The sequence below is a fragment of the Caloenas nicobarica genome, chromosome Z, assembly GCF_036013445.1.
Source record: "Caloenas nicobarica isolate bCalNic1 chromosome Z, bCalNic1.hap1, whole genome shotgun sequence".
In the NCBI taxonomy this organism is placed as follows: Eukaryota; Metazoa; Chordata; class Aves; order Columbiformes; family Columbidae; genus Caloenas; species Caloenas nicobarica.
This window is the reverse complement of record NC_088284.1, coordinates 14,199,448-14,211,882: the sequence shown is the minus strand read 5'-3', so window position 1 is coordinate 14,211,882 and position 12,435 is coordinate 14,199,448. Positions and strand designations below refer to the sequence as shown.

At 42.5% G+C, this 12,435-nt stretch overlaps 1 protein-coding gene across 1 annotated transcript in view; it reads right to left on the bottom strand.

The window, feature by feature from the left end:
* ARHGEF28 (Rho guanine nucleotide exchange factor 28) overlaps nt 1–11,677 on the bottom strand; it is a 127,172-nt gene extending 115,495 nt beyond the window's left edge. Inside the window, exons 1-2 of the mRNA XM_065655732.1 lie at nt 11,608–11,677; nt 4,302–4,345 (exon numbers count right to left, since the gene is read on the bottom strand). Of these exons, the coding sequence (XP_065511804.1) occupies nt 4,302–4,334 (33 nt within the window). The 5' untranslated portion in view covers nt 4,335–4,345; nt 11,608–11,677. The remainder of the gene's footprint in view (nt 1–4,301; nt 4,346–11,607) is intronic.
* Nucleotides 11,678–12,435: the final 758 nt, after the last annotated feature.

Sequence of the window (12,435 nt, the reverse complement as noted above, 5' to 3'; positions counted from 1 at the left end):
GCATCTCCCTGGGAGATGACATCCCTCTGATGTCTACAGAGAACTGCTGTGGATATCCTCCACGGCTCAGTATCTCTTTATTTCTCCCTGCTGCTCCCACGAGAAACCTTAATCAGGCTCTCAACAGAGAATAATTTACAAACTTCCGAGATCACTTATCTTCTGCTTCTGAGAGCTGACTACCACAGTATGTTTGCCACATGGCAGCATGACATTTCCTCGACAATGTCAAAGATCTATGTTAGTGATCTATAATATTTCTTTAAAACAAACAAACAAAAAAAATCACCTACCATTAAATAAGAAGGAAGGATTTTCCATGGGATAGATCTGTTTTTCCACACTGTCAACTACTTCAATAGGAGGAACAACTGCCATATATAAATTCCATAATATCTGAAAATGCTTCATCAAACACTTTCCCTTTTATCTTTCACAGATACACTTTTTTCCATCTACAACGAAACCAGTGGCTGCCTGAAGACACCCATGGTCTTATTCCACATACTGTGTTTAATACACATAATGTGAAATGCAAAGACTCAGCTTGCTGCTTTGCTCACAGAAAGAACTGGATAAATATGATTTTATTTGCTATCAGCTAAAAAAGCATAATTTAGGAGGGCAAAAGCTATTTAAACTCAAGTTCTACCTACTGAAACAATGTATTATTAGCATTGAAAGAAGAGACAACATGTATGGTGTTTCAGTTTATCCTTTGCTAGTAAATCCTGAAAATTAGACTGACTTGTAAGGAGCAATTTTACAACGTGGTTACCAGTAGTTTGCTGTCTAGAAGCCAGAAACAGACTCCTCAAATTAAAGTTAAAAGCATGTGCTTGCAATATCTAATTTTCCGATTCATTACCATTTACTTTTTAAACCATGACATTTATGTGTCTTGTAATTAGATTTTAATCGTATTGCTGCCATAAAGATTACATACAAGAAGAAGTTCAACAAAATAATGCATTTTTAATCAGACTAATTTCACAGTATTTTTAAATTATATTTCACAAAAATTATATTACCCAGCAAGGTCCCTGAGCTTTCCGAATGTAGTCCCCTGTATGTAACAAAAAAGAAACAGCCATCACTCAGCTGACCAGATTACACATACTATTTTAGATTTGCAAAGAAATTTAGTACTGATGAGGTGTGTCAGTTTGAAGTAATGGCACTGTATGGATGCATCCTCCAGCTGTGTAACAGCTGCTCACATACAGCAAGTCAAAGTACCTTGCACATAATCTTTAAAAATACGTGTTATAAACCCAGAACAGGAGTAATTCTCAGATAATTCAACATGAAGTACAAGCCTCTTAGACAGACATTCTTGCAACAAAGAAGAGTGTAAAATCCACTTGATACAGATGCTAAGCATGTCTGAATATAGTGTGAAAAGCATCCTAATTTTGGACCCAGCACACAGTAGATCTCTCTTTCTCATGTACAACAGAAACTTACACTTTCACAGAGGCTGGAAAGAAGGGATTACTTCCTACCTTTTAACCACTTCCATCGAAAGATTTTTCTGACAGAGTGAAAATTACTTAGAACTAAAGCCTGCTTTTTTTTCTGGGGAAAATAAGGTGTTATAACCGTATGCTGACATTTTTCAAGCTGTATGTGAACAGTATGCAATTGCCACAACATGGTATTCTGAAGTTCCACTGTGCCCTTTAAAAGGGACTGGAACACATCAGAGAAATACCTGAATTCACTGCAGTGCAAATATTTGTCAGGTTCCCTCAGTCTTCCCAAAAGATGCTTTCCCAATCCTTTCTTATTGATAAAGATTCTACAGGTTTTAGATAAGCTCAGCTAGCTAGAAGACTACTTAATGAAAACTGTCTAAGGAACTGCAAGATCAGAACGGACTTGCACACGTATTGTATTGCATTGTACTCTCCAGCAAAGTCATGCAAATAAAGCAGGAGCTGTTGGAGGGAGTTTCCAGAACTGATAAAGTAATTGGACTTAACAAAGAGAAAAAAAAAAGGCCTTGAATCAAGGACTTTTTCAAGAGCGACAGACCTCTTTGACCTTCCCAGATCCACTGAGGAATACTCAAATTAGGAACAATACTATGACAGGCAAGATTATGAAGCTGCAACACTTTCAGACACTAACCCATCGGAGCAACTACATCAACCTCAGATGATCAGTTAAAGTCTGCCAAGACCTCTCCGTGTTTTAGATGGGGCTTGAGAGATGACCTTGAATCTTTCTCAGTCACTTTAGGGTGTACACATAGTCCCTTCTCATCCCCTGTAGAAGCCCTGAAAGCTTTACATACCTTTGTTCCCACATACACACTCATCTAAACAAAATATAGGAGGCTGTTCAATAATTATGACTGTCACTGTTTCTGGGAAACTCACCCCAGATGCTCCCACTGCAAGTCAATGTTTCACCACTATCCTCAGGCTTGGTAGGACACTGGGGACCCAGAGGAAAGACACCACCTGCACCTGCTCCCCTCACAAGAAAACAAGTTTGTGACCGCCTAACTGCAATCCAAACCACTCTCAATGGGTTTCTAGCAAATTAGGAGACCCGTCTGGGATCTACCCACCAGGGCTGGTGAGAGGCTGCAGACCACAACCAGCAAGTTACCAAAGCTCAGGTCTTGCACAGGCTCTCACTTGTGCAAAGCTTAGGGTGAATGTTCCTGCCTAAAATCACATTCTCACATCTGTGACTCTACAAGTCACTACAACACCCCAATCCCTCTCTGCCTTCACCAGATGAGTCCGTAGTTCATAAGAGATTTATCACTATTAGTCCAAAATGCATAGCTTTGTAGTATGCTTTTAATAACTGGAGTAAATAAAAGGTGGGAAAACTTAATCTTCTCACATAATAACTAAATTCTCCTCAGTACTAACTAACATCTCCCAATATTATGATGTCCACAGATTTACACAGATTTCACAAGCCTACATCTGGTTCTCAGGATTATAACCAAAATATTAAACAGAACTGCCCTTAAGTTTGATCCTTAAGGAGTACCACTTTCTCTCTACCCTAATAAGTGTTCTTGCAGTATCCAAATATCCTTATCTCTTATATTATGTGAATCTCCAACTTCTTTATTTTACATAAGAATTTCCTGTAAGAGATAGTATCAAATGTTTCATTTTCAGCAGCCTGGATTAAGCCCATTGCACTGCCCTTCTCTAGGTGGTCTGTTATCACAGAAAGATATCAAATCAGTCTGACGCGGCCGCCTATGATAAAGATACATTGCATTTTACCCATTACCACCATGTCCTGGTTTATTCTTTCTGTCAAAATTTGTTTTTAAGATGTTGCCGCACACAACCAACATCGCATAACCAGGCCTCACGATTTTTTCTCTCCTGCAACCTTTAAAGATATTGCATCTAATTTTTTACAAGCCTAAGGTTCCCACTCCCAAGCTGACAAATGCAATGAAAACTCATGCTAGTGCATTAGTAATCTTATGTTCCTTCAGTACTCGGGGGCACACACTGTTTGTACTCCTCCATTTTCATCCCCATCTTGTCACAATCAGTAGGCAATTGTTTTCTTTCTGGTTTTGTTTTGCCTTCTACTACCCTTCTGATTACCACTCAGTGCCCTCCCACTACGTTCCTCGACACCAGCATTCACGTACCCCTGCTATGACCTCTCTCACTGCAAATCACAGCAGAACAAATCAAAAAAGACAATATGGTTTATAAATAATAATGACTAGATTGCCCAAGTTTTAATCCTCATACTCACATCCCATTGAAGGCACCAAGGAAATTAAGTTTATGCAATGCATGTCCATACTTCTGTTACTACCCATTTTTGAACTCTGAGTTCACACATTTTAAGCAATTACTTCAGGTTTAGCAAAAAAAATTCCATTTGATTACAAAATTCAACTTACTCATTTTTTGACATAACATGCAGTTTCCTGATTTGAGGAAGTGGAGAGAATGGCAATTTGGCATTTTACAGGAAACAACCATAAATAGTGAGAAAGAGAGAATGGTTGTCTCTTCACAAGCAGTAACTCTGCCTTTGAAAACTGCAATTGAGACTACTAAAGGAGAAGAAAATAATGATCATAAAGGGGAAATAATTTTAAATGTACTTCAGAGAACTGAGCCACAGTACTGACAACCATCCTTCCCACACATGCCCGCATCAGAGAGCAACATTCAACAGCCTGCGCCTCAGACAACCAGAGAATGGTTTCTGGTTTCATTCACCCTGCTTTTGAATGAGCCATTACCCAAAAGAAAGCGACTCTCCGGGCAGAGGCCTTGTGTTGCAGAACTTACATAAAGAGGTACTTCAGTGCAGCTCAACTCCATTGTCGCAGCATCTAAAAACAGAACAAACCAGTGGAATTATTACACACTGCATCGGGAGGCATTGATACCATTACACTCCATGCACACCTGCAAGCTAAGTCGACGACTTCCAGAATTAGCGAAAGAAAAAGGATATTAAGCTTACCAGATATCCAGTTGCCCTAAATATCCCCAGAATGAGGAAACGCTGGTGTAATGATGCCCGTGCAAGGCTGGAGGAGGGGTGGCTGGTCTTAGTTAACATGCTGTGTGCTTTTCACACAATAGACACAGTAAACAAAATAGGTCAGGCTGAGCACAGCCATGGTTCCAGCAAATGAAGTAGCAGGAACCGCAGTGTTTATCTCTAGATGCAAAAAAATGAATTTGACCTCGAGATGTAGTTGTAGCAACTTCTACTCCACACCAATAACCCAAGTGTCTGGTGCTGGTTTTTTAGGAACTTCATACAAGATATTCCCAAGGCAGGATGCCTTAATTATCCTAAACAGCAAGCTACTGATACAAGTCATCACTGGAATCACTATAATTACAGTCATCATAGCAACTCTGTTTCCTACTATTATATTTCACACTCACTACATCCCCAAAATTCATATTCTAAAAACAATATTCCTGTCAAATGAGAAAAGCATACCAGAAGCAACTTTACATGTTTAAAACTGCAATGTGGGCTCAACAACTATGCACAAATCGTCTTCTACTTGTTGAAAAAAGCTACGACAAAAGAGAGTTTTTCTCAAGAGAAGGCTGTCTCAGCTCAGATGTGGCCTTGTTGTAACAGCTGAACTGTTTCCAAGAACAATACAGTTGTGCAGCTCATTGCTGGTTAATGCATAGGTACAGCACCCTATGAGTCAGATAGGATCGGAGAAGTTCCTTGCCTACAAACTGCAGAAATTAAATGCACGGCTTCAACCAAAACCAAAAATGACCCATGCACCATTCCAGCACCCACTCCTTTTAAACCACGAGTTTGTTAATACTTATCTCCTGATGCCAGTCACATCTGCATTCACAAGCACCTACATTCTTGTGGCTTGACTTCAGTATGATTTTAAAACAGAAGGTAAAATCCTTTAGAAAATCACCAGCCACAAATGTTCAGCCAGAAAAACAACAGCCTTTCATATTGTAAGAAAAGGGTGTCAAAGCAAACATTAATCCAGCCAGCCTAGTCAGCAGCGAGATTCAGATAGAGTGGTTTCTTATTTTCTGCAGAGGGAGGAGGTATCCCACAGCTGACTCCAAGGTGTCTCGCTTTGAGAGACAAAGCTCTGCAGTTTCCAGAAACAGCACCCTGAACTCAACCTTAGGAGCAGCAGATGGGAAGTGCAGTCCTGTCTGTACAGAAGAAAACAGGGTTACAAGAGAAATTAAGAAACCGTAATACTAATTCCGTAGGGAGAATTTCAAGGAGGAGCTTTTCACAAGTGTCACCTTACCAAATGGAAGAAGCACATTAACTTCCATCCCAGACCTGTCACCAACTCACAATTACTGTCATATACAGATTATGTATTAATATATACCGGGTATCACCTTGTGACTGGCTGAAATGAGAGACATGCCAGCCAGCTGTTTTATAGCATTGCTTTATTCTGCTGTATAAAATCCCCTCATCTGCAATGGTTCTCCCCCTTTAAAGGAACACATCCAAATTAAACTCCACCATCTCTTCTGTAAGAAAATATGAGCACACCCGAATCATTATGCCATGCCAACAGAACAAGACCTATGCCTGGTTACTTCTGTACCGCGACAAGCTTGATCTCCAGAGCCTCAAGAGACATATTTCAACATCTCTCTCCTCTGTAAGGACGAGAAACGTAGGTATCCAGCCTAGTCTACCCATTCTACTGCAAGCATACATTACGAGGCATAATTTAGCCCTTCTTTTGGGGGATTATCATTGCACCGCAAATAAAATAACCTTATTTTGTATTTGATAACACAAACAGAACTCATTGGAGAGATGATGCCATCCTGACTTCAGTTCCCTTCGCCCTTTGCTTGCATCATACTGTGGATCCCCTAGGAGCTCGTCCATTTGGAAATACTAAGTGCCTAGCTCAATATGGAACCTGGGTGGATAAATAACCTGAAGGTTTAGCTCATTTGAAGCAATCAATGTTTTCCATACAGCACTGCCTAGAACCACGATGAAATAAGATCAATATTTTCAACACACTCTCCCCTGACAAACCAGCTTATGACGGTGTTTCCTGGATACAAGGCGTACCTAATGGTACTCTTTTTGCTTCCTGCAGACGCACCAATACATGTCAACGCACAGCAACAAGCGACCTCTCCTGCTTTTCTCACACTCTCAGGAGTGCTGGTTGTTTAGAAAAAAAGTTTTACACGAATGGCTCATGTCCTTCCTCCATCTGGGGCTTACTGTAACTCAGCTTGGCTGCTGGAAGTGGCTGGGAGGGGCAGGAAGACGAATAGGATGCACGTAAGGAGGAAGTACTCAGCTCTGGCTATGGAGCAGCTCTTGTGCAACCTCCACGTCAGACCAAGGGCCTGAAGGAGACACCATCACATGCACCCTACTGCTCACCTTAACTGTACAGCAAAGAGCTGCTCAGCTCCCCAAAAAGCAGGGTCGCCAGTGCCCAAGAGGTGTCATGTAGACAACTGCGCCCAGGTGCTGAGGAGCAGTCCTGCTCTGCACAGCAAGGGGAGAGTCAAGCTGCTCAACATCAGGTATACACATTATTGCACAGAGCAACACCTGATCTCTTTCTCTGACAGTTGTGCCTCTTACACAGAAACCAGCAGGGCGGGCATCTAACAAACAGGTCCAGTTTCAGGCATTACCCACAAATATTGAGATGACAACAACGTCAGCAGTAGCAGGATTAATCTATACACAGAGAAACTCCTTTCCAGCATCCAGTCTAGCAGTAAGTTTAATGGAAGCATTTATTGCGTTGTGCTGCAAACTATAGAGGCTTGCAGCATACATTTCAGTCAGGCAGGGGTAAATATACCAAAAAAAACCCAAAAAAATATTGCTAATTATTCTACTTCTTTTTTTTTTTTTTTTTTTCAATCTACAATCTCCCCTTAAACCTTGTGTCATATGCCGTCGTCAGTCTCCTGACGAGCTCAAGTTATTGAGATGAACATCAACAAGTATTTTGGGTATTATCAAAGACGCAAGACGTTTCAGTAATCCCTCCAACACTTTTCCTCAACCAATATTTTATTTATTGGTTGCCAATTATAGGACTCATATATCCAATTTCTTTCAAAATTACAAATTTTAGCACTTTATAGTATGGTTTTCCCAATTACCAAGACATGTTAGAGGGACCACAATAAGGAAATAAACCAATGGAAAATAAAACCATCAGGTATTGACTTAACTGTATTTTAATGGAAAAGACATCAGTTATCAAACTTTTTTACTCTGCACACACTGAAGAAATTAGGTAAGTGAAAGCATTATCTAAATGTCAGCAGAAAGGCATTCCTACTGGTTGACAAGGTGACCCTTCAGCCAACACTGCGACTACTATTTGGCTGTCCTAGCACCTACTGTGTATTACCAGCTTTTTCCTAAACACAAAAGGACACTTCCCGATCCTACAGCAACCTGGCTTACAACTCACAACTTGACTTTCTCCTCTTCCTTGTAAATAAAGCACATAACCATAGGAGAAAGACACAGCGAAAGTGAAGACAGGACTCTGGCTTTGATGCTGCTCTGTGATCCAGCAGCCACTCGTATGGAGTTCACTTTCGCAGGGCTCTGCTGTGGCTGTAATGAGCCTCCATGGCTCATTAAGCAAGAGAGCACAGTTTGTGCAAGCCCTGCAAATGGCTGCAAAGTATAAGCAGTGGTATAAAATACCTATTTCATACTTCTCTTCCATGTATCCGTTCAAAGGTAACAAAACACTAGATCTGTGGAGCCTGCTCCCTATATTCTCCTTTCAGACCATAATCACACACATCTGGGCCACAGATCACTACTGCTGTTTCAGATATTGTAAAGCAACTTGCTAAATGTCAAAACTGTCAGGCTATGTAAATAAACTTCCAATGATGTTTCACAGGTGCTTAGGAATTCAATTCTTCCTTTTTAAATTCTATTTCCTTTTGGTGATGTTCATATTGAAATTCACATCTGTAAAACACTGAGAATTACACTTATTACCACCATCAAGACAAGCACATTAAATTTTTATTTCTGATCAACTGGAGCAACAGGAAAGCAAGGGTGCGTCCCACTTAACGGCCACTGGAAGGTGGGCAGGAATCCCCAGAGTATCATTTGCAATGTCTTAAAGTGTAACATCTTTGTCCAAGTAAAATGTCTTGTGCATCATAAAAGTCTAGCAGCACGCGCATACGAAGAGGTCCTCTACCAAACTCTCTTGCACTGGATGACTGTGTTGCACATCATCATTATCACTGGTTCATTATTATTTATTATGCACTAGTCTATAGGAGGCAGGTGCTACACCCATCTACAGGACACCCTGTAAGATGAATATAAATCGTCATACATACTGTGTTTATACTTCTCAGACCTTAACAGTCTTCAAAAACAGTGAGATTCTAGTGTGGTGCTCACAGACCAGCCAGTTTCCCTTAATAATGTTCATCCCAATGCTTCCTCTCAACAAGCATGGCAACTGAACCACAATGTATTTTTGAATTTACAGATTCCACCTGAGTTATGTTACATATGTATACCTGAAAGCTTGCTCACAGCCTCCCGAGCACGAGGAACTGTGCTGCGCAGCAATCGGGTCTAACATGGTATGGAACATTCTTTTATATGCAGATCCTTGCCCTGAACCAGAATAAAAGACCTCGGAAGAATTAAATGAAAGAAAAAAAGTAGCAAGCTGAAAACACACACATGATAAATAGTACACTCCCAAAGTCAGTTTTTCACCTTTACAGCCAAGGTTTTTGACATGATCTTCCATTTTCACACTTGGCTCTCCCAAACATCTTGAGCAAAACCCTCAGCCAGCAGCTCTGCAAGCTCATTTGTTTACTGCCTTCTAGCAGTATCCAAACTCAAAGTAAAATAAACCCTTGCCTATTAAATTTATCATGAGGCACTTGCACTGGTGTTGATTACTTCACCACATATTAGTTGCTCTTGAAGCAAGTGGACAGAAGAAATGCAGAAAAATGCCTTTTAAAGTAGCTCTCTTTTCAATAATTTGAGATTAAAAGAAACTTAAATCTTCCTCCAAAAATCATCAGCCCATTCACAGCTACCAGATTTCTTTAATTTGTTAAAGCCACAAGCATTTTGTATTCCTTAGCAGGGAAAATATTGAAAGGGTCTCCAAATAAGGGCCATTTTTTTTTTTAACCTTTTAAAAATGGATTGGGGGTTTAAAACACAAAACAACTCTAGGAAAATGCCTCTTAGACAGAATCCTGGTGCTGAGGTATGCATTCTTGTATTAACATTCATAAGGCAGCAGTTTCGTTTCAACTAAAAATAATCTGTAAGTTTTTGAAAATTCTGTAATTTTTGAAAAATTCCAGCAGACAACATTGAGGAAAATACCAAGAACATTCCTGAGACAGAGGATGAGAAGATACTACAGATGTAGTAATATTCACGCTAACACAGAAGAGAAAAAAAAATGAACGCTCCAGTCAAAAAGTATGAAAACTCCTGGTGCAAAAAATTACTTGTGTAGCTTCAATACTGGGGCACAAATACACATGGTGACACAAATCCTGCTTGCAGTTCTAGGCAGCACCTTAGTGTCTAAAACACCTATTTTGTAGAAGGCACAGAGAAAGCATGTTCCTGCCCTGAGACTACTACATCCTCCATCTATAAAAGGAAAATCAAGACGTGCAGGTGCCAACTACCTTATGCACCACCATGCAGAGAGCTGGGTTTTGGGCGGCAAAGCCAAAAATCGGAACTGGATCTTCTGAGTCACTATATTAGTCACAGGCTATCTTTCCTATATTCTGGTGCAAATTCTCCTTCAACATGTTATTCAGATCAAAAGAATGTCGGGACATTTCACTCACTGTACCCTTCTGAAATGACCCCACAAAGGAACTATTCTCCAGGGAGACAATGGGAACTTCTCCTGAATAACAGCAGCAGTTTCACATTGAGAAAAGGAATACTCCTCCCTTGTATTACATAACAAAATGTTTGCAGAAATGCCTAATTTACAAGTCAACTGAGAAGGCCAGATTAGTTTCCTAGAATATTATTATTATTAAGATATATCTACATTATCACTTTCTTTGTTGCAATGGATATTCGAACACCACTTTGGAAAAAGAAAAACACTTAAGTACTGAAATAATCTAATCAGATTTTGCCCTGTCAATTTTTCATACCAAATTCACAGAATACAGTTCAGTTTTACCTATGTGGAAAAATCCCTCTTACTCAAATAACTCCGGAAATCCTACTTCCACAAGTGTGGCAGAGAGCAAATTATAAAAGAAAAAACTTGTGCAATCTGTTAGGCTATCTATTGCATTTGTGTGCGTTACAATGATTTATGAGAAGAGCTACCTGCATTTTTGTATAGGACCAAATACAGAGGTAGAAATAAGCCCATAAAAACGAAGAAGGGCTTTAGAGCTTTTTTTCTGTGTAAGAATCACTGTGCAGGTCGAAAACTTGAGGAAACTCTAGGCCACCGCATAGGTGTCCCAACAAAACACAACCAAGAAATGCTTTGAAAGTTCTTTATCAGAATTTTACTGTTAGAAAAGTTTTCATTTCCTTTATATTTTTTAGTGGTTAAAGAAGTTAAAGTAAGTAAGTTAAAAACTTCTTTTACTCCAGCTGAGAAAGGCAAAAACTTTCATGATTAAAACCAAGTATCTTCTTGCCTACTTAAGGACAAGAACTGAAAACGAACGGCTCTTACGGAAAAATAATGAACAAACAGGAAAAAAAAAAAACAATATATGTAAGAAAGAAAAAAAAAATCCTCCTTCTCCCCACTTTTGGGACTTGGAAAGGTAACTGCCAGCCCACGGCAAACGTTGCCGCCGGAGACGAGCGGCGCCCGCCCTGGGTACCGCGCACAGCGGCGCCAGGACCGTGTCCCAGCCGGCAGAACAACGCCGCCGCCGCAGCTCCCGGCGCTGGACATCGCGCCCCGGAGAAGGGCGAGGGCAACCCACCGCCCCAGCCCAGCGCAGCGGCCCCGGCCCCGACGCCCACCCCTCCCGCGGGGCCGTCGGGCAGCAGGTGCCGCGGGCCGGGCTGCCCTCTCCGCCCCGAGGGCAGCGGCCGCCTTACCTACGCGGGGCGTCCCGGCCGAGGCTCTGCCGCCGCCGCTGCCTGCGCTGCCGGGAGAGGAGGCGGCGCTGCCGCCGGGGCCGCGCCTGCGGGAGCCCGGCGGGGAGCGCTCGGCCCCGCGGATGCGCCGCCCCCGGGCCCCGGCAGCCCGCGGGGCGAGGGAACAAAGCGGCGCTGTGATGGCCCCAGGCAAGGGGAGGTTGGTGCTCGGCTCCCGGGCTCCGCCGGCAGCGGTATCCGCGCTTGCTGGACGGAGCGGGCGGGAAGGCGGAATCCCTGCGGGGGGCCCTCCGCGGTTCCGACAGCTCCTCGGCCCCGGGAGAAGGAAGCATCGGCAGCCAGAGCTTTTCGGAGGGGAGCGCTGCCCTCTCCCGGCCGCAGCGCGGCTGCAGTGTGCGAGCCCGCCGGCGGGTCGGGCGGGACCGGGAGCAGCCCTCCAGCATCCCTGCACGGCAGCCTGAGCCTTCCCCACCTCCCCCGCCCGCCGGGTCGTTGTCCCGGAGCCGCAGCACCCACCAGGGCGCTGCTCATCCGAGGGGCTGGTTGCTCACGCTACTGCCCAGTCACTCCAGGCATTTTTCAGGCGACATCATACCTTGATCCCGACAAACCGCACGTGTTTTGGCTTTTCAGCTGCTATACATATGCAGTAAATAACTTGACCTGTTGTTAAAATCTACGTATAATATTGACAACTTGTTTCTCTAATAAAGACAATAGAGCACTGAAGGTGGCGTGTTGAGTACCAGATGAGTAGGGACATACCAAGCTCCCTTCTGCTGCGCTGCGACTTAATTCATGCCCTGCTTGCTGTAGACGGACAGCATG